General features: G+C 40.6%; 1 protein-coding gene across 1 annotated transcript in view; it reads left to right on the forward strand.

The window, feature by feature from the left end:
- PDE4B (phosphodiesterase 4B) overlaps window positions 1-26940 on the forward strand; it is a 674506-nt gene that overhangs the window by 601459 nt on the left and 46107 nt on the right. Inside the window, exon 6 of the mRNA XM_007959243.2 lies at window positions 25287-25399. Coding sequence (XP_007957434.1) covers window positions 25287-25399 — 113 coding nt within the window. The remainder of the gene's footprint in view (window positions 1-25286; window positions 25400-26940) is intronic.

The raw sequence follows: 26940 nt of genomic DNA on the forward strand, positions 1-26940 counted from the left end.
ACTGACTTAGCAATCCTCCAATGTCTGCTTATGTTTCTGCATTAAGCTTTGTGGTAAAATCTTTTTTTTTTTTTTTTTTTTAATCAGAATTCTCTTGTTTGCTATAACTTCAAATAATATTAATTCTCGTAATTCATGGAATCTTTTAAACTTGATTGTGTGACATTGTGTGAGAAATGCCAGAAGAATCACCACCAAAAAAAAAAAAAAAAAAACAGAACTCATGGCTAATAAGAAAACAACTTAAAGAAAATAGTTATCTCAGTTTTAAGACTGTACCGCATTCGTGTTGAATAGTTGTGATACAGGCAAAACTGGCAAAAAGAGACGAGGATGTCATGAGTGGTACGCAAAACATTTACAGTCCTTGTCTGTGCGTGTGTATTCAGTGGAAGATTGATTTGAGCCAATATTTTCTACCCAGCCTGCACATTTATGTTGGCAGGATTTCACTGGTAAATATTGATTTAAATGAAACACTGAAATCTTTAATCACATTTAAACAGACATTGCATTATACCATTAGAAAGGGTGAAACAGGGAGAGAGTAAGCACAACTGATAGCTATAATCTTTCAAGAGTGAAAAGAAGAAATCAGAATTAAGTAAAATTCTTCAGTGGTAGAAATGCCAAGAAAACCAGTGCTGAAATACTGAATGTTGTTTTTCTAAAGTCTGGAGCTGAGTTCAGTTAAGTGACATAGTTTACAAACCAGGGGTAATTAGGGCAGGAACGGAAGTACTGCTAAATTAGGAGAAATTGGCCAAAGAAAAGCTACCTAGCTGGGACATACATACACAGTGCTAGCTTCTTTTTCTCATTCGCAACAATTCTTGTTTGCTACTTGGGTTGCCATGAAACCTGGGGCCTAATTTTATATTTTGTTGCATGCTGGTTCAAAGTTCTGAATCTGTCACATAAAGCAACCGCTTGTCTACCTACAGATGCTGCAGAAACCATACTGTTAGCCTTTCTTACCACACCACATCACCTCACACCACACACACACATAGCAAAAAATCCAAACCCAGAAACAGTCATTGGACTTTATTCTTTCTGACTTCTTTCATATCTAATGGTTCTTACTGAATTATCCAAAACCCCTTAAATCACCTCAACAGCTTTTGAGTCTTCTGCTGAATGTTTCTTCCTTTTACCCCCACCACCTCTGCACTCCCAAATCCCACCCCTCGGATTTCAGACGTAGCCCTGGGCTGCTTAGATGTCTGCTAAGAAATTCTTCAGTTCAGCTCTGAAAATGGAAATAATTCAAGCCTCATACATAATTTTCTATGAAATGAATTGAAAACTCTCAATGAGATGGACTGACACAATAGCCACCACAATGGACTCAAACACACCAAAGATCATGCACATGATGCAGGACTGGACAGCATTTCATTCTGTTACACACAAGGTCAGCATAAGTTAGAGCTGACTGGATGGCAACTAACAACAGCAACAACAATGAAACTACTTTGATGTAAACAGTTGCAGTCTACATTTTGGGGTAAAATAAGATTTGGAAGAAGCATGGACTCTGCTGAGATGAATGGTCATTTCCACTGAAGGCTGCCTGAGGGAAATATTGTTTTTATTTATTTCTTGTCTTTCTTCTCAATTTCCCCTATTACATCAGCTCCTAGGATACACTGAGGAGGTGAGACTCTCAGGAAAAAAAATGAAAATGTTTGAAAATGGAAGACCCAGATCGGGAGGTTATCCCCAAGCCTGGTTGAGAATGGGGATCACCTGGAATAATTCTATAAAAAACAAATTCCCAGAACCCACCCTGGTAATCAGTAGATCTTCAGTGGATCTTGGAATTCAGGCTGGATTTGAAATTGAGTTCTGCCATGTACCAGTGATGTGATTTGGGGCAGGTTGTGTAATCTCTCTGTACCTCAGTTTACTCACCTAGAAAATAGGGACAATAACTACCTTATGAAGTTGTTACAAAGATTAAATAAGATAATATACCTAGTCTCTGATTTATGGTAGGTTGAAAATAAAAAGTAAGCCAAACACAGTGTCTTCTTTGGAACTTACCCAACACAGGCAGTCAGTAAGGCATTCCTAATGATAAAGAGCCTAGGCAAGCCCAGAAATTGGAAACAAACTTCTTAAGTCTGAATCCTGTCTCCACTAAGTCTCTGATATTGGAAAAATTACCGAACATTTTTGTTTCTTTTCTGAAAAATGAAGATAAAAATAGTGCTCAGGTCATCAAATGATGATGAAGATTAAACTAATTACTGAATATAATGTGCTTAGAAACAGGACTAACTCAATAAATATTAGCTACAATCATTATTATTATTAACATTCTCTTTTGTTTTTAAGATAAGCATTTGTGGTGGAATGAATAGGTGGAATTAATGCTGACCTTTGAGTGTTCCAGTCCTGGCTATCATAGTATGATCTAGAACAGAAATATAATTCAATAGAAATATAATACAGGCCTCATATGTCATTTTACACTCTAGTTGTCAGGTTGGTTCACAGCAACCTTACGTATAACAGACTGAAAGCTTGCCTGGACCTGTGCCATCCTCATGATTGACGATACATCTGAATCCATAGTTTTGGCTGTTGTGTCAATCCATCTCATTGAAGGTTCCCTTCATTTTTGCTGACAAATTTTCTAATGGCCAAGGTGCAATTAATTTTAACAATAGATTTTACTTAATATATCCAAAATGTTATCATTTTAACATATAATCAAATATAAAAAGTTATTTTAAAATTCATTCTTTTTTTTTCATTTTTAATCTTTGAAATTTAGCATGTATTTTATACTCACAGCACATTTGAAACCAGACTAGCTGCACTGTAAGTGCTCAATAATCACAGGTGGCTAGTGACTACTGTATTGGATAGTGCCGAAGTCTTAGACTCTAAAGCAAGATCCCTCACCTCGATAAGCCTCATTTGTCTCATTTGTAAAAATGGAGATAACTTCAGTGGCTTTGTCTGGAGGAGAAAATGAGCAAAAGTGAAAGTGCTTTGTTAATTGGAAAAGACTGTATGCATGTAGCTGGCTTTCTTGTTCATGCAACGATGCAATGGCATGCTCATATGGGGACCACACAAAGCCTTGTGTGATCTGAGACATCCCACAGGGGAACCCAGGTGGAGGCCACTTTTCTACAGGCAGGTGCAGATTTTAGTTGATAATGTTTCTTGGGACCAGAAAACTCCTAACTCTCCTCCCCTCCCACTCTCCTAGCTTCACTCCCAAAGGCAAACACCTTTGCTGCTACTCCTTGCTGTCGCTTGACATTCCTTTGACAACTTTCATTCTGCAAATAAAGATAAGGAGCTCTTATGGCACAGTGTCTAAAGCATTTGCCTGCTAACCAGAAGGTTGGCAGTTTGAACCCACAAGCCACTTTGCAAAAGAAAGATGAGGGAGGCTACTTCTGTAAAGATTTACAGCCCTGAAAAATCTGTGGGCATTTCTACTCTGTCCTATAGGGTCACTGTGAATCACAATCAACTCAATGGCAGTGGGTTTGGTTTGGTTTAATTTTCCATTCCCTCTGCTAACTACTTAGTTTGGGACTTCATTACTTCTTAACCTCTTAACTTTTGCTACAAAACATAATCCCTGATATCAATAGGTTACTAAATGTGTATCCTGTAATTCTTACAACTTTCTGCTGTCAGGCCAATAATTCTTATTCTTAAAGGCTGAATTGTAATAGAAAGAACACTGAACATGAAGTCAGAAAGTCTAAGATCAAGTCTAAAGATTCTACATTTACTAACTATGGGACTTTAAGTAAGACACTTGAACTTCCTGAGTTGTGATCTCTTCCTTTATAAAATAGACACAATAATACCTCTTTCACAAGGTATGAGAGGATTAAAAGAGAGATTACACACATGAAAGTGCTCTATACACTGCTGTACAAAAGTCTTAGGATATTTATAAACCACTTTGTGTGTGCCATTCTTCTGCTGAATAGCTCAGTGGCTCATCATTGACTGCCAAATAAAGTCACATTTTTTTAAAATGTAGTTTAAAAAATTCTTCAAGATCTACTAACCTACTTTTTCCAATTTATTCCCCTCTACTCTCCTACTCAAACCCATTGTTCTAACCAAATTATTGTTGGTGGTTGTTGTGAAGTTGTTTCCAACTCATGGTGCACATTTAGTTTAACAGAACAAAATATTGTGCTATGTTGCACCATCCTCACAATCATTTGTATGTTTGAGCCCATTGTTGTAATAGTTGTCTTCCACCCTGTTGAGGGTCTTTACCACACATTATATCACTTTCTAATGATTGATCTTTCCTGATGATGTGTCCTAATTAAGCAAGAAGAAATCTTGCCATCCTTGCTTCTAAGGAACATTCTCACTGCACTTCTTCCAAAACCAGTTTGTTCATTCTGGCAGTGCCTGGTATATTCTAACCATTGGACTGTTTTGTTTGCCCTAACCAAATGGAACTGGACAGTCTGTACTGTTTCTGCTTTCATACTTGTCTTCATGTTGTTCATTGCCTTGCCTCATATCTTCATCTCTCAAAATTCTACCCATCCTTCTGTACCTGACTTCCTGATCTATCTCCCTACGTGTCCTTAAGATCTATCTCTGCTGCTTCTGAACTTTGCTTGTATCTCTCTTATGGTGACAGCTATTATCTACTTGGGATTCTAGTAGTGTTTGGTACATAGACACCTGTAGTAAGGTGCCTGAATACGGACACTCAATGAAAGGCAAATAAAAAATCTGCATGTGATTTTTCAGAAGATTCTTTGAGAGACAGAATGTCCTCCATATCAAAACTAGTCAGCTTAGAGACAATCAAAACATTGCTGGACAAGATATATAGTGCTTATTAATTTGTTTACATTGACTAAATCAGCAGAAGGAAGGTGTTTGCTTGAAGATTAGCAAAATAAGAACCAAGAATAAGAGTTCCTGACATTGAGTTCCAATACTCTTTCATAGCAAAAGCCCCTTTCCTTTAAGTCATGAATATTCCATCTATTGACGTTTCTTGAGCTTCCTGCCACATGGGACTGCTCTCAGTTCACTGAACATACCCTGATCTTCTCAGTGTCTAGAATACATGTCCTACCTCTCTGTTGTTAGGGCCATTGAGTTGACTCAGCCTCATAGCTACCCTATGTACGACAGAATGAAACACTGCCTGGTCCTGTGCTAGCCTTATAATACTTGCTATAGTTGAGTGCATTGTTGCAGCCACAATGTCAATCCATCTCATTGAGGGCCTTCCCCTTTTTCAATAATGCTCCACTTTACCAAGCATGATCTCCTTCTCCAGGGAATGGTCCCTTCTGATAACATGACTCAAGTAGGTGAGACAAAGTCTGGCCATTCTCACTTCAAAGAAGTATTCTGTCTGCACTTCTTCCAGAACAGATTTGTTAGATCTTCCGGCAGTCCATGGTACTTTCAGTATTCTTCACCAACACCTCCCTTTCTATATCTAGTTAATCCTCATTCATTCAGATCTCACAACTTTCCAGGGTAAGTCTTCCCTGAACTCTCTCTACCACAACTCCACTACTTAGATTAAGTCCTCTGTTATCCCTATTATAAATTCTCATGCCACTTTTTACTTCCCAATAGCTATTTTCTCAATGCTAATTAAATAATTTTGTGTCATTATTGGTCTTTTTCTGGGAAGATATGGGCATCAAGTAAGTAAAAGGCACATCTATAATGTTCACTACTGTGCTAGGTTGGGTTCTCTAGAGAAACAATACTAGTAATGCTTATACAGAGAGAAAATATATATATACATATATCTTAGGAAAATGGCTCACATACTCATAGAACCTGGCAAGTCCCAAGTTCTTGGATCAAACATCAAGCTGGAGGTTTTTCCTGACTCACACAGTTGCAGGGGCTGACAAGCTCAAGGTGGGGCAGGCAGTATACCAGCTTTTGACTCTAATGAATGATGGATTCAAGATCTCCAGGCCGAATGGTGGATTGTTCACTCACAGACAGTTGTAGGCAGCACAACAGGATCCCGATCCACAGAAGAGTATCTCTTTTCCCAGGATGTCCATAAATATATTGGAAGCAGACCACATCCCTAGGGAAACTCCCTTACAATGGATTGGCTGCTCAAAACATATACATCTGATCTCATCATGGCAATAACCCATATCACAACTGCTTAAACCACTCAGAATTATGGTCCAGCCATGTTGACACACAACTCCAACTACCACAGTTGACCCTTTGTCAACTTGGCAGTTGTGCACATCTCCTTAACCATATATAATCTCTACATAAGGTCAATTATAAAGTCACATTTGTGCCTAACATGATACACTAACATGGGTACTGCCAAAAGGCATTAACCTTGTTTATATTTCATAGTTCGTAACAGAAGAAAACAAAAATATTTGATGCACACATACAATGAAGAAATATAACAATCACAGTCCTTGTTTCTGCAACTGGTCACTGCTCATATTCAGAACTACCTTTTTCCACCACCCATTCCCTATTTCCCTTGCCCTCAACAAGCACCTCAGCTGGTCGTGGTCCTTTGCCTTGTGGGGTGACCCAAACCTTCATTCCTGAAGGGTCTGGGCCATTGGTAGTCATATCAGAATTAAGTTGCTATAGTTTTCCATTGACTTTAGTCACAAGGCATGGTAGTACTAAGAGACGTCCTAAAGAATCTCCTGTATTCCAGACATATTCTTCTTTACCTCCATTATGTAATGTCAATCCAATTTCCCCTTGGTAATCAGGATCTATCACACGAGATAGTACAGTAGCACTCTTCTTTGTCTGTTGATCCAGAGACATCAGGAAGCCAAAATGGCTGGATGGCATTCTTAATTTCCAGTTCAATGCAATTAGTATTGTCTCCAGGTGGAAGTGTTTCTCCCTTTGGGACTAAGATCTCCAGACCTGCAGGACATAGGGTAGCAATGACAGGAAGCAAAAATTTTTTGAGTGTGTCACATGGGTTAATAGTAGTGAACGGTACCACTCCTGTTTCCACACCTTGGTTCCTGGATCCATGAATCCTGGCTATTGGACAAACAGCACCATATATTGGACACTGGTTTAGAGCATATACACCCTCCTGGAGAACATTGCCCCAATCCTTCAAGGTATTGCCACTAGTAGGGATTGTAATTGTGTTTTTAGTAGGGCATTCCATGGTTCTATCAAGCCAGCTGCTTCAGGATGATGGGGAACATGGTAAGACCAGTGAATTCCATGAGTATAGGCCCATTACTGCACTTCTTTTGCTATGAAGTGAGTCCCTTGATCTGAATCAATGCTGTGTGGGATACCATGACAGTGGATAAGGCATTCTGTAAGTCCATGGATGGTAGTTTTGGCAGAAGCATTGCATGCAGTGAAGGCAAATCCATATCCAGAATAAGTACCTCTTCTGGTAAGAACAAAATGCTGTCCTTTCCATGATGGAAGTGCTCCAATGTAATTAACCTGCCACCAGGCTGATCATCCCAAGGAATGGTTCCATATCACAGATGCAGTGTTGGTCTCTGCTGCTGACAGATTAGACACTCAGCAGTGGCAGTAGCCAAATCAGCCTTGGTAAGTGGAAGTCCACGTTGCTGAGCCCATGCATAACCTCCATCCCTGCCACCATGGCCACTTGGTTCATGAGCCCATTGAGAAATGACAGGAGTAGCTGGGGAAAAAGGATGGCTGGTTTCCACTGAATGTGTCATCCTATCCACCTGATTGTGAAAGTCCTCCTCTGCCAAGGAGGTGGGCATTCACATGAGACACAAATATCTTTATTCCTTTGGGCCATTCAGAGAGATCTATCTACATACCTCTTCCCCATATATCCTTGTCACCAATTTTCTAATCATGCTCCTTCCAAGTCCCAGACCATCCAGTGAAGCCATTGCCCACAGCCCATGAATCCATATACAATTGTACACCTGGCCATTTATTGTTCCATGCAAAGGGAACAGTCAGATGCATGGCTTGAAGTTCTGCCCATTGAGATGATTTCCCTTCCCGACTGTCCTTCAGGGAAGTCCCAGATAGGGGCTGCAGTGTCACTGCTGTCCATTTTCAAGTGGTGCCTGCATATGGCGCAGAACCATCTGTAAACCAGGCATGTGTTTTCTCTTCCTCAGTCAACTGATCATAAGGAACTCCCTGTGAGGCCATGGGCGCAACCTGGGATAAGGGAAGGTAATGTGACTGGAATGGAGACCACAGGCATTTGAGTCACTTCCTCATGCAACTGACTTGTACCTTCAGGTCCTTCTCGAGCTCAGTCTCTGATATACCACTTCCATTTAATGATAGACTACTGCTGTGCACGTCCAACTTTATGACTCTGTGCGTCAGACAATACCTAGTTAGTGATGGGGAGCTCAGGCCTCATGGTGACTTGGTGGCCCATGGTTAAGCATTCAGTTTCTACTAAAGCCCAGTGAGAAGTTAAAGCTATTTCTCAAAAGGAGGGTAGTTATCAGCAGAGGATGGCAGGGCTTTGCTCCAAAATCCCAATGGTCTGCATTGCGATTCACCAATAGGGACCTGCCAAAGACTCCAAACAGCATCTCTATCTGCTACATACACTTCAAGCACCACTGGATCAGCCAGATCATATGGCCCAAGTGACAGAGCAGCTTGCATGGCAACCTGAATCTGTTGCAGAGCCTTCTGTTGTTCTGGGCCCCACTCAAAACTAGCAGCTTTCCAAGTCACTTGATAAACAGGCCAAAGAAATAAACCCAAATGGAGGATATGTTGCCTCCAAAATCCAAAGAGGCCCACCAGATGTTGTGCCTCCTTTTTAGTTGTGGGGGAAGCCAGATGCAATAACTTATCCTTCACTTTAGTAGGAATATCTCGACATGTCCCACACCACTGGACCCCTAGAAAGTTCACTGAAGTGGAAGGTGACTGAATTTTTGTTGGGTTAATTTCCCACCCTCTAGCATGCATATGTCTCACCAATATGTCTACAGTCACTGATAATCCTTATTTACTACATCCAATCAGCATAATGTCATCAATAAAATGCACCAGTGTTTTGTCTTGTGGAAGGGAAAAGTGATCAAGATCCCTATGGACTAAATTATGACATAGTGCTGGGGAGGTGATATACCCTTGAAGGAGCACTGTGAAAGTATATTGTTGGCTTTGCTATCTGAAGGCAAACTGCCTCTGATGGTCATTGAAATTAGTATTGGGAAAAAGGCATTGGCCAGATAAATAGCTGCATCCCAAGTACCAGGAGATGTACTAATTTGTTCAAGCAATGAAATGACATCAGGAACAGCAGCTGCAATTGGAATCACCACCTGATTAAATTTAAGATAATCTATTATCATTCTCCAAGATCCATCTGTTTTTTTGCATAGGCCAAATAGGCCAACTAAATGGGGATGTGGTGGGAATCACCACCCCTGCATCCTTCAAGTCCTTGATGGTGGCAGTAATCTCTGCAACCCCTCCAGGGATGTGGTACTGCTTTGGTTTACTATTTTTGTAGGTAGAGGCAGTTCTAACGGCTTCCACTTGGCTTTTCCTACCATAATAGCCCTTACTCCACATGTCAGGGACCCAATGTGGAAATTCTGCCAATTGTTCAGTATATCTATTCCAATTATGCATTCTGGAACTGGGGAAATCATTACGGGATGGGTTTGGGGACCCACTGGACCCACACCTGAACTAAGACTCCATCAATAACTTGACCTCCATATGCCCCTACTCTGACTGGTGGGCCACAATGATGCTTTTGGTCTCCTGGCATTAGGGTTAGTTCAGAGCCAATGTCCAGTAATCCCCAAAATGTCTGATCATTTCCTTTTCCCCAGTAAACAATCACTCTTGTAAAAGGCCTCAGATCCCTTTGAGGAAGGCTGGGAGAAAGATAGACATTATAAAATTTTGACAATGTAGTGGGATCCTTCCTGAAGGGGACCTGACCTCCCCTTCATTGAAGGGGTTGTGGGTCTGTAAACTGACTCAAGTCTGGGAATTGATTGAGAGGCCATGACTCTGTATTCTGGTGATTCAATCTAGACTGCTGTTCATGTGACCTAGAATTTTTCTGTCTATACCAAACCAAAAAAAAACAAACAAACACACTGCTGTTGAGTCGGATCTGACTCATAGAGACCCTTCCTTGAGTTTCTGAGGCAGTATCACTACGGAAGTAGATTGCCTAACCTTCCTTCCTAGGAGTGGCTAGTGGCTTTGAACCACCAGCTTTCTGGTTAGCAGTCAAATGCCTTAGGCACTAAGCTACCAGACCTCCCTCTGTCTATACAGATGAAGTAAATATTTAATAGGTTTGTCATGTATTTCACTCCTGGGAACACCATGCCTAAATAACCAATGCCATAATTCCACAGGAGTCAGAATATTCTGATTACTGTTTCAACTCTGCTGCCCATTATGGCAAGCACCTCCACCTTGCCTTTGTTGCCACTTGGCCTCTACTACCACAGGATCTAATCAACCCCATTGCAGTTAAGTCTCTTAGTTCAATTAGGGCAGTTCTCACTGTCAAACCCAGCTTACATAAAATAACAATCACAGCAGTCTTCAAGGATGCTGGGACTCCCTTCACAAATTCGATCCTCACCAGAGTGGTAAAAGGCATGTCCTCTGGGCTCTCCATTTCTGGCTCTAGAGGTCTAATCTGATAAATCCATTCTAACATGCCAATTTCCCTAAGCCTCTGGATACCTTCTTCTACATTATACCAGGGCAGGTCTTGTACTTCAACTTGACTTAAGGTAGGCCACCACATAATCCTTGCTTCAGTAAGCCAACAAAATAAGCGATTAGATCCTTTTCTAACCTCTCCAGCTGAAACACTGAATGAAGAATCCATACTTAGTGGGCCTAAATCAATAAACTCAGACTGATCCAATGTTATATTCCTTGCACCATTATCCCACACCCTCAGTAGCCATTCCCATACATATTCTCCAGGTTTCTGTCTGTACATGTTAGCAAAATCAGGTAGGTCTTTTTGGGTGTAGCATACCACCTCCTCAGTCACACTTTGTATTTCACCTTTTGGGGCTCGCTTGACTTAACTTTGGTTATAGGCCTAGCAGCAACAACAGGTGGTTGGTGTAGTTCCTGAGAACATTCAGCAATGCCTTCCATGGCCTCTGCCTCAGGTAATGACCCAACAGGAACAGTTGGGTTAATCCCATCAAACTGAGGTGGAAGGTATAATGGTTTTACAGTAATCCCTTCAGATGAGAGGGATTCAACAGAATTTACAGGCTCCATATCCTCATCTTCCTGACTGTCTGCCCATATATTCCCATTCCAGGTTTCAAGATCCCATTTTTCCCAATCAATGCCCTCACTTTAACTTCAGACACTATTCTGGATTGGCAATTCAATTGACATTGTAATTCAGCCACCCTTACAATAAGACTCTGAGTTTGGTTTTCAACAGTATCAGCTCTGTTACTAGAAGAAATAAGGCTTTCTTTCAGAGCACAACAGAAAACATTGAGGTCTTTTATGCAGTGCCTGAGCTGTAACTCAGCTGTTCTGAACTCATCTCACTTTTTCACCACTTTGTCTAGCATAAGTAGGACCAACCAACCAGCTTCCTTATACTCCTGACAAAATTGCAGAGAAGTATCAAATATGTGATCACCCAGAGCCTCACTTCCCAAAAATACTGATCTATTGGTGGTGCTATTTTGCATATCAATGTCACCACCTCAGCCATGTATTAGCAGGGCCCTCTTTACCAGCAGAGGCAGGGTCGCCAGTGCCTTTATGATTAATCAAATTGGAGAACCGATTTAGGAAGCCTATCCTTATGATTTTGTCCCTCTAGAACCACTCCTGGTACCAAGTGTGTTAGACTGGTTTCTCTAGAGAAACAAAACCAGAAAAGCTTATATAGAGAGAGAAAGGAAATTTATCTTAGGAAAATGGCTCACACACTTATAGATGCTGTCAAGTCCCAAGTTCTTGGGTCAAACATCAAGCTGGAGGCTTTTCCTGACTCACGCAGCTGAAGGGGCTGACGAGCTCAAGGTTGGCAGGCAGTATACTGGTTGTTGACTCCAACGAATGACGAATCCAAGATCACAAGGCCAAATGGTGGATTTTTCACTCATGGACAGTTGTAGGCAGCACAAGAGGATCCCAATCCACAGAAGAGTGCGTCTTTTCCCAGGATGTCCATAAATATATTGGAAGCAAGCCACACCCGTAGGGAAACTCCCTTTCAAAGGATTGGCTGCTCAAAACACATACATCTGATCTCATCATGGGAAGAACCCACATCACAACTGCTTCAATCACTCAGAATTGTGGTCCAGCCAAGTTGACACACAGCTCTAACTATCATAACCACTAAACCCTTAGAAGTTAATGCTTGTTTTTAGGTTCCATTGAGTAGGTTCAGACTCACAGTGATCCTATGCATAACACAATGAAACACTGCCCAGTCCTGTGCCATTCTCACAACCATTGCTATGTTTGAGCCCATTGTTGCAGCCACTGTGTCAGTCCATCTCATTGAGCATCTTCCTCTTTTTTGCTGACCCTCCACTTTACCAAGCGTAATATCCTTCTTCAAGAACTGATCTCTCAGAATTACTTGTCAAAATTACATGAGGTGATATCTCACCATCCTCACTGCTAAGGAGCATTCTGGTTATAGCTGCTCTAGGACAGATTTGTTCTTTCTTTTGGCAGCCCATGGTATATTCCATATTTTTCAACAACATCTTACTTCAAATGCACAAATTCTTCTTTAGCCATCATTATTCATTGTCCAGCTTTCACATGCATATGTGGCAAATGAAAATACCATGGCTTAGGTTAGGCATGACTTGGTCCTCAAAGTGACATCTTTGCTTTTAAACATTTTGAAGATGTCTTTTGTAGCAGATTTGTGCAATACAATATATTGTTTGATTTCTTGACTGCTGCTTCCATGGGCGTTGATTGGAGTAAAATGAAATCCTTGTCATCTTCAATCTTTTCTCCCTTTATGATGATGCTGCATACTAGTCCATTTTAAGGATTTTAGTGTTATGTTGAAGTATAATCCATACTAAAGGCTTTGATCTTCATCTGTAAGTGCTTCAGGTCTTCTTTGCTTTCAGCAAGAAAGGTTGTGGCAGCTGCATATCACAGGTTGTTATTGAGTCTTCCTCCAATCCTGATGGCACATTCTTCTTTGTATAGTCCAGCTTCATTGATTATTTGGTCTGCATACTGAGGGAATAAGTATGCTGAAAGGATATAACCCAACACACACTTTTCCGGGTTTTATACCAGGCAGTATTCCCTTGTCCTCTTCAAATGCCTGCATCTTGGTTTACGTACAGGAGCTGCATTAACACAACTACATATTCTGGAATTCCCATTCTTCACAATGGTATCCATAATTTGTTATGATCCCCACAGTCAAATGCTTTTGCATAGTCAATAAAACACAGGCGATGAGCTTTCTGGTGTTGTCCGCTTTTAGCCAAGATTCATCTGACATCAGTAATGATATCCTTCTTACTGGTCCCCTTCTGAATCTGGCTTGAATTTCTGGAAGTTCCCTTTTAGTGTACTGCTGCAATCGTTTTTTAATTATCTTCAACAAACTTTTACATGTGTGTGATATTAACACTATTGTTCAATAATTTCTTCATTCTGTTGGATCACCTTTCATGTATGGTACACATTTGGATCACTTCTACATGGTCGCCCAGCTTCTTTGTTCCATGAGTCAGCAAGCCTAGCTCATTGGTAAGTACCTGGAGGCTCCCCTACTCCACCAGGAAGCTTCCTGCCCAAAGGCACTCAGCTCTCTTGCTCTGCGGGTCAGCTCCCTGTAGTCTCATGCTGATCTCCTGGTTCTGCTGCCACCATTTCTCTGCTGCAACTTCTTGCCATCTGTGCCATCTGTGCCATCTCTGGTGTTACAGTTCTATTCACCTCCTCCTGAACTTCTCCAGAACTGCCTTTGATATCCATAATTCCACCAACAGTCTCTTCAAAGCAATGTAGGCTTTCACTATTAAAAAAGAAAGAAAGAAAGAAAAGAACTCACTGCCATGGAGTCAGTTCTGACTCATAGTGATCCCTCCTCTGAGCTTTGGAAGCATAGTGCCTAAGGCACTTAATTGTTAACCAGAAGGCTGGCAGTTCAAACCCACCAGCCACTCCTCAGAAGGAAGGTTGGGCAATCTACTTCCTTAGTGTTACTGCTTTGGAAAACCAAAGAGGGTTCTCTATGAGTCAGGTCCGACTCGACAGCACATAACAACATCTCTACAGAAGTAGATCGCTCAGTCTTCCTTCCGAGGAGTGGCTGGTGGGTTTGAACTGCCAGCCTTCTGGTTAGCAGTCAAAATTTATCCAACCTCTATCTGTTACCCAATTCCAAAATCGCTTCCACATTTTAGGTATTTGTTAGAGCAGCACCCCAAATTCTGTCTTAGTTATCTGTTGTAGTTGTAATGTGCCCTCGAGTCAGACCTGACTCATAGTGACCCCTATGAGGGGTTTCCAAGGCAGTATCACTACAGAAGTAGGATTGCCCAACCTTCTTTCTGAGGAGTGGCTGGTGGGTGTGAACTGCCAGCCTTCTGGTTAGCAGTCAAGTGCCTTAGGCCCTACACTACCAGAGCTCTCCTCTTAGTTATCTAGTGCTGCTATAATAGGAATACCACCAATTGATGGATTCATTAAAAGGGAATTTATTCTCTCATATTATAGGAGGCTAGAAGACTGCATTCAGGGTGCCAGCCCAAGGCTTTCTCTTTGCCAACTTTGGAGGAAGGTCCTTGCCTTCCTTCAACATCTCTGGGCCTGGCTTTCCTTGGTAATCTTCTTGTGTCTTGGCATCAGTTTTTCCCTGGGTCTAGGAAGTGCTCAGTGCCAGTACCCTGGGTTCAAAGGATATGCTCCTTTCCCAGCTCTTCTTTCTTATCTCTTGTAAGATAAAAGATGATTCAGGCCACACCCCAGGGGAACTTCCCTTACATTAAATCAGGGTTGTGACCTGACTGAGGGTCAGGTCTAATCCTCTAATCTCTCAACTGATTAGGTGATCATATCAGATCACATCATGGGGGATGAATACATCATTACATAACTGCCAAACCACTGAGAATCATGGCCTATCCAAATTAACACATATTTTGGGGGGACACAATTCAATTCATAACATTCCACCTTTTGGTGTCCAAATTCCCACATATACAACACATTTACAACACATAGGATAATTACATCAGATTACAAAAGAGAGGAAAATTGCATAATACTGAGACTCATAGCCCAGCCAAGTTGACATATCTTTTTAGGGGACACAATGCAATCTATAACATAGTGCCCATAGCTTAGTAGGAAAGATCATGGGGTTTAGAATCAGAGAACTTAAATTCAACTGTTTTTCTTTCTCTCTGTCTCTTTTTCTCTGTTTCAGTCTCTCTTTCCCTTGCCATGTGACATTGAGAAAATCATCAAATATGTCTAAGCCTTAATTTTCTTATTTGCATAATGGGAAATACATATAATTATAGTAATAATTTCTATCTCATAGGGTTTATGTTTCAAGGGGAAAAAAAGAAATGCAAGTAGAAGTGCTTGGTAAACTGTCAAGTTATATTTATAAAAGGTAGTTGTGACTGGAGTTTTTCTTTCTTTAACTTATAGTCTTAGAGGATTTTGCTAAAGAGATCAGCACCAAAATGACCTACTTTTCATTATTATTTCCCTTCAGGGCAGTGAACCTCTTCTTCCATGAATCCACCCAGAGTGAAATTCCTGTCATGTGCAATTGCAAAGTTCCATATTTATAAAGACACATTAAAATGTTGCCGAAAGAAAGGCCACATGGAGCTTATAAACTTTGCCTGTGGAAGAATTGAGTTACAGAGCATATATGTGTTCTCCAGTTGCTGTAATTTGTTATAAGAATATTTTCGTTAGGGTTAAAACAGCATGTCTCCTTGAAATGTTGCTATTTAATACAGGTGTGTTTCACTTACCAAATATTCATCAAAAGACAGTATATACTTTTGAACACAATAATTTATGATGGAATTTAAAAAAAAAAAAAAAGATATTGCTCACTTTAAGGTAAAACATTGTAGCCAAAACCACCAAATTAATAGGTGAATAGACCCAACCTAATCATCTTTAAATAAATAAGAGAGTCTGATTACAATATTCATAAAACAATCCTACATTCTAAGAAACCCATTGCACTATGGGGAGGAAGACAGGAATGAAATTATTATGCTAAACTTCAAGGCACATAGGATACACAGTAGTCAAGAACTCAAATGACATATTGCATTCAGCAAATTAACCATAAAAGACCTCTTTAAAGTGTTAAAAAGCAATGATGGCACTTTGAGGATAAAAGTGTGCCTGACCCAAGCCATGGTCATTTTGTGCATGTGAAAGCTGGACAGTGAGAAAGGAAGAATGAAGATGAATTAACACATTTGAATCATGGTGTAGCAAAGAATATTGAGTGTACCATGGACTGCCAGAAGATTGAACAAATCAGTCTTTAAAAAAATCCTTGAAAGAAAGGGAGAGGGGGAAATCTTTAGAAGCAAGGATGGCAAGTCTTCAGTTTGCTTACTTTGGGCATGTCATCAGAAAAGACGAGTTGCTAGAAAAGGATATCATATTTGGTAAAGTAGAGGGTCAGTGAAATCTAGGGAAGGCCCCACTGTGACTGGATCAACACAATAGCCTCAACAATGAACTCAAACATATTGAAGATCAGAAAGATGGCACAGAACCAGGCAACATTTGCTTCTGTTATACATAAGGTTGCCATGAGCCTGTGCCAACTCAAAGGCACTAACAACAATAACAACAGAGATGAGCAAGGAACCCAGAGATAAGGACTTATTCAGGAATGATCCCTGGTTGTGCAGTAGTTAAGTGGTTGGGTTCTAACCAAAAGGTCAGTGGTTTGAACCCACCAGCCACACCATGGAAGAAAGATGAGACTTTCCATAAAGATTTACAGCCTTAGAAACCCTATGGGGCAATCCTACTCTATCCTATTAAGGTTGCTTTGAGTAAAAATCAACTCGATGGCAATGGGTTAAAACCTGTGGATAAAGCTAGAGCCATGGAGTCCCTGGGTGGTGCAAATTAGTTGAGGTGGTGCAAATTACTGAGAGGTTGGCCGTTCAAATACACTGAGAGGTGCCTTGACAGAAAGGCCTGTCTATCTGCTTCCACACAGGAGGTTGTTATGAGTCAGAAGCAACTTAATGATAACTGGTTATTGGTTAAAGCGAGAGTCATAGGTTGAATACAAAAAATATAGTTAATATACCCATCTTAAATAGTGTTTTAAGATGGGTATATTAACTAGATCAGAGAAGTGTTTTCTTAATTTTCTTCCCCAAAAATCTTTAATTGTTCCTCCCATGGGACCCTTATTTTAGAAGATTTTTGTCTACATGTACAAAAACTGTATTTAAAGGTAATAACTTTCCAAATAAAAATGTTCATTTATTTTATGGAGGTAGTTATTGGTTATAACAGTATTCACAAATCAAGAGCTAAGGAAGGTTTTAGGATGTTTTCCTTTTGGTGTCAAGGATTTGCTTTATTTTGAGGTTAAAAGTGTAGATTTTGTTTGGATCCCCTGTTCTGTGTCCTGCTTTAACCGAACTCTCCCAGTCTTGCTGGGAAAATTTCATGCTGGCTTGACCACATTGATGTGCACTGGGCCATTGCATAAGGTGGTTGTACAGTCTGGGCACTGATCAAAGGTACTCATTCAGGTGGTGAGTGGAGCTGAAATTCCACTCATGCATCACTTCCCAAGCCTTCTGCCCAAGGACTATGTTTGTCCAAAGGAGGCATGATATAAGTTAAGGGGAGGGGTTCTAATATGGCACCTTGCTTCATAGACTGACCACTTTGGAAAATGGGAAAGTGGTTTTTCCCCTATACTCATCAGTGAAGTGGACTGTGCCATTCTTGAAGTGCCTTGCTCATGGCTGAAATCCCAGTGCCCAGGAGCAGACTTTGAACATTTTAGTTACTCAGTGTATTTTTGTTGAATGAATGAAAGAACGAGGAACTCTTTTGCACAATTTTCTACATCTCAAGGCCACTGACCTGGTATGTCAATCAGGATCTGGTAAAAGCTGATCAATATACTAGGTCTATATTTTAGAAGAGAAAACCAACACATGCTCACCTAAGACAAGTACCAAGGAAGCAGTTTCTTGATCTGAGGTCATGTTGTGAGAAGGCTATTTTAGAATTTCATGGCAATCTTATATGTACTCATTTCCCTAGGGCCAGAACAAGACCACCCAACTCAGCTATCAAATATTTGGCAAGCTTCCCTCAGGAAAGTAACCCAGGACCAGGGAGAAGGTAATGGAGAGGGATCAAAAAGTTCCTGCCATGTGGTAGGCACTGCACCCAGCTTGGCATACTCACACTGCTAGTAAATGACAGTCAGTATTTAAAAACAGCTACGTCATATGCCAATGTGTTTTACTGAATTCTGAATTTGTAGGTATGTCTGGGTCATACAAATGGTTACACAGCTGTCTGCTACCTGACAAATGGAGCCCACCCAGAGGTGCCTTGGAGGAAAGTCCTGGTGGCTTACTTCTAAAAGATCGGTTGTTGAAAAGCCTGTGGAGCATGTTCTAATCTAGCATACACGGAACCTCCATGAATCATACTCAATGGCAAATGGTTTCATTTGGTTTAGGACCATCTTTCTGTGTGTCCTATGAAAACCCACAACTTTTTGTTGCCTTTCAGCTTTGTGGGACTGAAACTCTTGCTACCCCCTACTATAGCCTCAGTAAAAGAAATGAAAATTTAGAAATCCTGCTTTGTTTTTAAACAGGGCTTTCTCCAGGTGAGACTATCTGTTGAATTCATGTATGGAAAATCATAAAGACTTGGATATATTAGGATGTTTTTCCTCACCAACTATGTGATTTTAGGCAGGATACTTACCTCTCTGAGCCTCGTTTTTTTTCATCTGTATTAAGAATGATGATACTTAGGGCTTCTAAGTTAAATGCTAACAAGTATGTAAAGGTCTTCTATCCTCACTTTCTCCAAATATCAGTGGGACTGTAGATTACACTTTTCAGCCCTGAGCTCAGGGCCAGCTCTTAGGGCACCTGAGGTCTGTTACCAGCTGGGTCACTGACTTCATAACTGCTAAAGTCTGTTTCCATGTTTTCAAACTATGAGCAGCTGGCTATTTGTGGCCAGGCAGAAGTTTCTAATTACCCTTTCCTGCCACCCTTCTCTTGATCTCTCCCTCTTCCCAACACTTCTCTCCTAACATGCACACATTTCTCATGTATGAGCGTGAAAAACCAAGGGAAATTGAATTATGCTCTCAGTATTAGTGAACTGAAAGATTATTAAAGCAGAAGAGTGGAGATCATCGACTAAAAAAAGGTCTTTGAAGTTCGTATCCCAGCTTCGAAACAGTCCACTCTGGTTTGAGCCCCTGCTGAGAATTTTCATTTTACCCCAAATCTACTGAATCAGAATTTACTTTTTAACAAGACATTTGGGTGATTCTTATAGATTCCCAGGTGATTTTTATGTATACATCAGAATCACCTGGGAATCTTGTTAAAATGTAGATTCTGATTCAGTAGATCTGGGGTGGAAGTGCAAATTTTTTTCAGAACATTGAACCTGGAATGAACCACTTCAAAACCCTGGTTTGTATGGTATGATCTCTTTATTATATACATATGTATGTACAAGCACAAACATACAAAATAATATTCAGAAAAGGGTTAATAATTGCAATCACTGCCTGACATTTTTGTTATATCAAATTTTTGCTTCTCTGCTTTTTTTACTTTTCTACCATGTACCTACATCCCATCTGTAATAATAAACAAGATATTCATAAAATTGCATAAGACTTAATGATTTCCAGTCTCATTTTTTAATATGTTCTCTTATTTTACACTCCCCATGAGAGCTGGATGAGTATTATTATTACCCTTATTTTACAGACAGAGAAAACAATCTTAGAGAACTTAGATAAACTTGCCTGAGGTCACCCACTGAGGCAAAATGCAGGAGAAGACCAGACAAAGTCTTCTGACTAAATATTGCACAGCCTCCATTTGCTGAGATCTGTGTTAGGCAGATCAGAAAAGGGAAGAAGAGACTCAAGAAATGACAACATTTAGGAATATAGTTGCACAATTTTAAATAGAAAAAACTTCAAGGGTAGGATGTAACTTTAAATGCAGCATTTTCAGGAACAGATGCACTTTCAGAACTGGGCTGAACTCCACATTTCATAGACCAAGATAGGGTTCTCAAGAAGAATCTGGGAGAGGCTATTTGCTCTAATCATTTAGCCTCTGACTTCTTAGCTTGTGCCTTAAGATAATTTAGAGATAATCATACTTCTTCAGTGCCTATCACACAGAAATGTTGCAAGGACTAATGAATAGTGTGCTTGGAGCTCCTTTGAGAATGAGCTATTTGAATGTCATGTATTATTACCAGATTAATATTAATTATAATTATTCATCCATCCTTTCTTCCTGTTTTTTCAAGATCTAATGCAATACCTACCAGACTTGCAGAAGGAAGAAAATCTTTCTTGGACTGAAAGAGGGAAAGAAGGGAGGAAAGGAAGGGAGGCTAGTACTCCCTGCTCCTCCTTTTGGAAAATTCTGACAACTGTGATCAACAGCATAACTCATATGTGGTCACTACCTGTTCTTACTCCCTTTGAGATTTGCTTTTGTGGTCTTAGGCATTATGCCTTCCCAGTGTACTTTTATAAGAAGGGAAACAGACCTGGCTTCATAGGTGTGCAACTTGTGTTTACACAGGGCCCCACACTCAGGAGGGCCCCATGCTTGGGCTTTGTTGCTGTGTCGCAGTTTTAAAATTTTGAATTATTTTCTTTGAACTTCTGTTTTATAAATGAAGCCTGATGGAACAATGGAGTAAATGAATGAAGCCTGATGGAACAATGGAGTATACACTGGTGTCTTACAGCCTTTGCTCATGTGCTGTCTCAATTCCTACTGCCTGCTTGTTTCACCTTGATGGGTCCTCAGCCACCTTCTCACCTGCTCCTGGCATCCCAGGAATGATCTAGCTTTTTTCTGTCTATCCCTACCCTATAACCACTGCTGCTCTCTAACCTCCACCAGGGCCTGGATGCAGGTGTGTGTGTGTGTGTGGGGGGGTGTCCATGTTGGGTGTGCATGCCTTGCAGTATCTTGATGGAGCATGGTAGTAGGCATCCCCACCCCAGGCTTACAGTGCTGCAACATGGCTGACAGAGGCCATGTCTAGGCAAGGGCAAGCCACTTATCCACCACTGATCCAAGTACATAGTACATCCCAGCATAGAGTTTGCAGTACCCTTAGGGATCACCTGTCTACTATGGATTGAGATAGTGGATCCATGGGAAGTGGAAATGCGTGGCTCAACTTCCCTAGGACCCACCTCTGGCTGGGTCACAGCATATCCCTAAGTGGGAACCCAGCAGCTTGTGAACTGTACGTATGCCCCACATCATGGAGTAAGGGCCTCTATAGGGCCTGTATTTTCCACACAAATATCCTCCTACCTGAGGGAACAAGACATTAAAGGCAAAAAAAAAAAAAAAAAAAAAAAAAAGCCATGCCATTCATGAATTGTGTCAAATAGGCCATAGCAATGTAAGATGTTAATAACAGGCAAACCTGGTGTAGGTTAGTAAGGACCTCTCTTTATAATTTTTGTAAAGTTTGGTAAATCTAAAACTATTTATTTAAAATTTACCAAAAAACAAAACCACCATTACAGGTTGACAGAGAGACCACAGAAGAAAGGAAAAAGCTTCATACTTTAGCATTGCTAACAGTACTTTTTTTCTGTTTTTTTTGAACTAGGGGCCCTGCACTTTCATTTTGCCCAGAGCCTTGTAAATGACATAGCTGATCCTGACTGTAAAGGCTCTTCTCCAATATGTAGAATATTACCTCCATTCCTAATCCTTACCATTCTCTTCTCTACCCCTAAATGCCAGGACTTTGGGTTACTTTGATTGCCAAAATCCTTGTATACATTGATCTGACCATCTAATAAAAACTGGCTATCATATTAGGCACGGCGGTTCGAATCCACCAGCCACTCCCTGGAAGGAAGATGGGGCAATCTACTTCCGTAAAGATTTACTGCCTTGGAAATCCAACAGGTGTCACTGTTTGTAGGAATTGACTAGATGGCAGTGAGTGAGTGAGTGAGTGAGTGGGTGCCACCAGAGCTCCCGTGATAACCTTAGAAGGTAAATACTCTTATCCTTATTTTAAAGATATAAGAAATTGAGGTCAAATAGTGATAGAAAAGAAACTCAAAATCCTTGAGTCTCACTCCAAAGCCAGGGCTCTTTACACAAAACTACATATGTACCATTCAGCCTTCACATGTCCAAGTATTTGTGGGCTGCTTGGGGTAGGCATTCAGTTTTCATTCCTCCAAGTATTTGCTGAGTCTCTACTATGTATCAAGAGTCCTTGCATGGTACACATGGTTAATGCACTCAGCTGCCAACCCAGAGATGCCTCAGAAGAAAGGCCTGGTGATCTGTTTCCAAACATCACCCACTGAAAACTGTATGGAGCAGTTCTACACTGGCACACATGGAATTGTCATAAGTTGCAAATCAACTCCACAGCAACTGGTTTACTTGTACTATGTACCAAGCACTGGATTTGGTGCTAGAGCTATGATGCTGCACTGTGGAGGCCAGTCCTGAGCCACAGTGGTTATTTCATTTAGCTGTACTCATGACACCCATAAGGGGCAAGTGTTTGATGCTCCCCATACTTGGGCCACTCTGATGTGCCCCCATACTGCCCCTTTCACCTAGTTACTGTGATAAAAATATTGTGTGAGATACATTTGCAAGTTCATGTGCTATGAGACATAAAGGAAGTCTTGACTGCTGATGAAGAATTTGGGAAGTGGCAAATCCTCGTAACTTCAAAATGTAATAATTTTACTTAAAAAAAATATATATATGGTTGACCAGGATAAGAGAGGATAATGGAGGGAGATCCTGTCACACCCACAGGCCAGACAATGATGTCTCCCTCTGGTGCCAATTCTAAAGGACCTGTGTGCTTGTTCTGTGTATCGTAGACAATGAACGAGTTAATGCGGTATGCCACTGTGGGGGTATATCATTGAAGAGTCCTTCTTTTAGTGCTTCTGCTGTTATAATTACTGAATTTCCTTTGTCATGCTTGAGTGGAAATAGGATCCCTTTCTTCCTTTTCATGAAGGAGAAATGTAATATATCATCTTACAGTCCTTTTTCATATTAGCCAATTCAAAAGGCTCTGAGTGAGTTGCTTGCTCACCACTGTCCTGGTGGATGCCTGATCTCAGTTACAGAGAACCGCAAGTTGTGATGTGGATGACATCAAGGTAGTAAAACCTGAGTAGTTTGGAAGTGGTTGGACTTTTTCTTTTATTAGAGGGAAGGAATAGAGATGGAAAGGCTCTGTCTCTTCAGACAAGACTTCCTTGGAAAAAATGTTCTTTTGGAAGGAAACAGGAGACAGGGGGTGTCTGGAAGCACTAGAGAGTAGGTGAGGATCTTCTTCTTCGTGTTAAGGCAGCGTCACAAAATTGAGAAGGAAAAAAGGAGAGAAGGTATGTGCAAGTCTGGCTTGAAATGGGTTTTACTAATAACACTTCAATTCTTGTCTGCACATTTTTTGAGGAGTGTGAAAAAAATGGAGGAAGTCACCTCTAGTGGTTTTGTGGCTTTTTAAGTATGACGTACAGGATATTGAGTTTTCACCCCTGTTTACAGTGAAGTGTTGGCATATTTTAGGGGCAAACAAAGCACCTATTCTTTGAAATGTGCATCTGCAGCCAAGTGACTCCAGTCGCTTGGAATCACTCTTCTGTTTATTCCCTTTTCTGCTTCAAGAATCTGATTGCCACACACATAAAATTATTCATATAATAATGAAAAAGCTATATGGTCTGTCCAAACACATTAAAAAAATGCATTCTAAATTTGACAGGAATGTGTGTAGCCTTTTCTTTATACTATAATTCCATATAAGACTTTTAATTATATTAGTGCTTATTGTGTATTTGTGTTCCAGAAAGCCTGGTAGAGTTGATAGCTATTGTTCCTCTTGAAAACAGGCGTGCAGGAGGGACAGACTAATTGCTTTTTCCTAGCTGTGTGTAGAATCATTAATTCATTTAGCATTGATAAAAATTAATTCAATGTTTATTAACATTGGGTCCTTAAAACAATCACCTGAAATATTATTTAGACCCACAAGCTTTTGGATATGGAATGGTGTGCTGTGGACATTTAAACAGTTTCAATTATCCAGTAAAAATGTGGTCTTGAAAATGATACATTTTTTTTCATTGTGTGGACCACTGAGAAATCTTTCCAGAAAGTCTAGATTCCTAAAGTGACAAATCAGAGCCCCTGGCTTTAATCAAAATGGAAATCTGCACCTTTGCATCTGGCTCCACCTGAAAGTCCGGTTCAGAATTTCTCTGTGATCCTGGCACCCTCAGAAGGGAAGTTTCAGCTTTGTTTGGTGTAACAAGAGCGAAGGACTCCCAGGCCAATAAATGTGTCACGTAAAACCCCAGACAGTTAAAAGTCTTATCGGCAGCGAGACCTCCTTTTAAGCCTAATTACAGGAGGGATGGAGGGGAGGGGAGGAATAGCAAAGTTTCTTACTAGCGCTGGTCAGTGTTCGCCGAATTTAAAGTTATTCCAACATTAACAACGTAATTGCCAAAGGTTCTTTTCCCACCAAATTTTTTACTGTGTGTTTCCCTGAGAAGAAAAGCATAATGAGAAAACGCTTTCCTCACTTCTGTAGACTGCAAACACTCAGAAATGACATCACGCACCCCGAAGAGCCCCGGGATGACTAAGGCAGAGAGAGCCTGAGAAAACTCACTGCTTCTTCTAAACTTAGGGCACATATATGCAGATGAGCTTATAAGAGACGGTTCCCCCTCCTTCTTCCTCAAAGGAAGTTTCTTGGTAGATCACTGACACCTCATCCAGGCAGGAGGGGTGAAAACTTGGCACCAGCCATCTCAGGCAGAGCACCGCGGTGACTTGTTCTCCTGGCGGAGAGAGCTGGAAGGAAGGAGTCGGCGGCGCAAATAATGAAGGAGCACGGTGGCACCTTCAGTAGCGCGGGCATCAGCGGAGACAGCCGTGACTCGGCTATGGACAGCCTGCAGCCGCTCCAGCCTAACTACATGTCTGTGTGTTTGTTTGCAGAAGAATCTTATCAAAAATTAGCAATGGAAACGCTGGAGGAATTAGACTGGTGTCTAGACCAGCTAGAGACCATACAGACCTACCGCTCTGTCAGTGAGATGGCTTCTAACAAGGTAAGAGAGAACCGTTTTATTCATTAATAATGAATGGGACCGCTCAGGGAGCTCACAGTTCCCCTGCCTTCGCCTGCAGCAGAGGTGTACCAGGACCGCGACTGTACGAATATGTTTGCCGATTTCGCTCAGAAAATTTTGTTCCAAAGTATCACACTTTGCTTGTATCTTGATGCTACAGCAGAAGTTTAAAATTCACAGCAGGCTTTTCATTCACAGTAACTAAACTTCTTTTTAAATGATGTAGTTTGGAATATGTATTTGGAATAAGGTGAGAGGTGTCTATAAAGCTTACAAGTCACTACACAAAAGAAAATGCCTTTTTAAAAAATAATCATCAGGAAGCTAAAATATGATGGAATCGATAGGGTAAAATTGATAACATGGTCCGTTGCATTCAAGTGTTACATAGATATTTTTGACCAAAAAATAATTTGACCTCCATCTATCAATAGGAGAGAATGGCTCTAAAGATTGATAGATTTCTGGGAAGGACTATGTGGGATTTTCTATTATTTCTTTTGTGATGCTAGTGTGACCTATGATAAAAAGTAATGATAATACCTTGTCCTGAGAAGAAAGTTACTTTTTAAAAAATTGCTGGTTTTCAAAGTTGGATAATTCAAAACTGAGTTCCACCCATACTGCAAAGAAACAATTTGATTTACAATCCTCAGACAAAAACAAACTGTTGAATTATCTATCATTATGTCATTTGTTTAATTAACACCTGGATTTAGAGTGCTAATTTATGCAGTAAGAGTCTTTGCTTTTCATTTGTATTTTTTGTTTGGTTTGTATTTTTCCCTGGAAGAATGTTAATATTTTCATGAATATGGAAAGCCTTAGCATTGTCCCCTTGTAAGTGCATGTTTTCAGAGTTCCCATCCTTCTAGCCTGAGGCTTTGTCTTATGTTTCTGGGCTGGGAAGAGATTTTGCTGCACACCTTCCAGCACGCCCTTTCCAGCCTGGGGTTTACCAGTGAACGTGTGTCCCTCCTCCCTCTTTCCAAGGGTTAAAAGGATCATCTTCCATCAAGGCTCACTGGCTCCTGCTCAAAGGACTTGAGCAGAGGAAGCTAAAAGCCCTTAGGAGTCCTGAAAGGGGAGGGTTCTTCTCGCTTGGAAATTCATGGTCTTTTTGGTTATTAATTAAAAGTGCAAAAAATAAATCCCTTTCTGAAATTTTAGTTCAAGTGCAAATTGAGAAAAAAGAAGAAAAGGACACATTTGAGACTTAATTACTTACTGCCTTTTTTTTTTTTTTTTTTCTTGAAGCTCTAAATTAAAGGCGAAATTCAGGGATTTTCCAGGCTGTTGTAAAACTCAACCAACTGTTTCCCCTTGCTCTCAAGCTGAACTTCATAACTTCTCCAAAACACATTGAATTCTGTTTAGAGGGGTTTTTCACACATGTTTTAGACTACTTTGAAATATTAACAGCTTACTCTGTTCTCTGCCTTTTGTGAACATTGATACCCATGCAAGATGTAGATCGTATATGTGGTGGTAGTTTTTCACCAGATTTCTCTTAGAGGACA

The sequence above is a fragment of the Orycteropus afer genome, unplaced genomic scaffold (assembly GCF_000298275.1).
Source record: "Orycteropus afer afer isolate SDZICR_OR568_19922 unplaced genomic scaffold, OryAfe1.0 scaffold00016, whole genome shotgun sequence".
NCBI lineage: Eukaryota > Metazoa > Chordata > Mammalia > Tubulidentata > Orycteropodidae > Orycteropus > Orycteropus afer.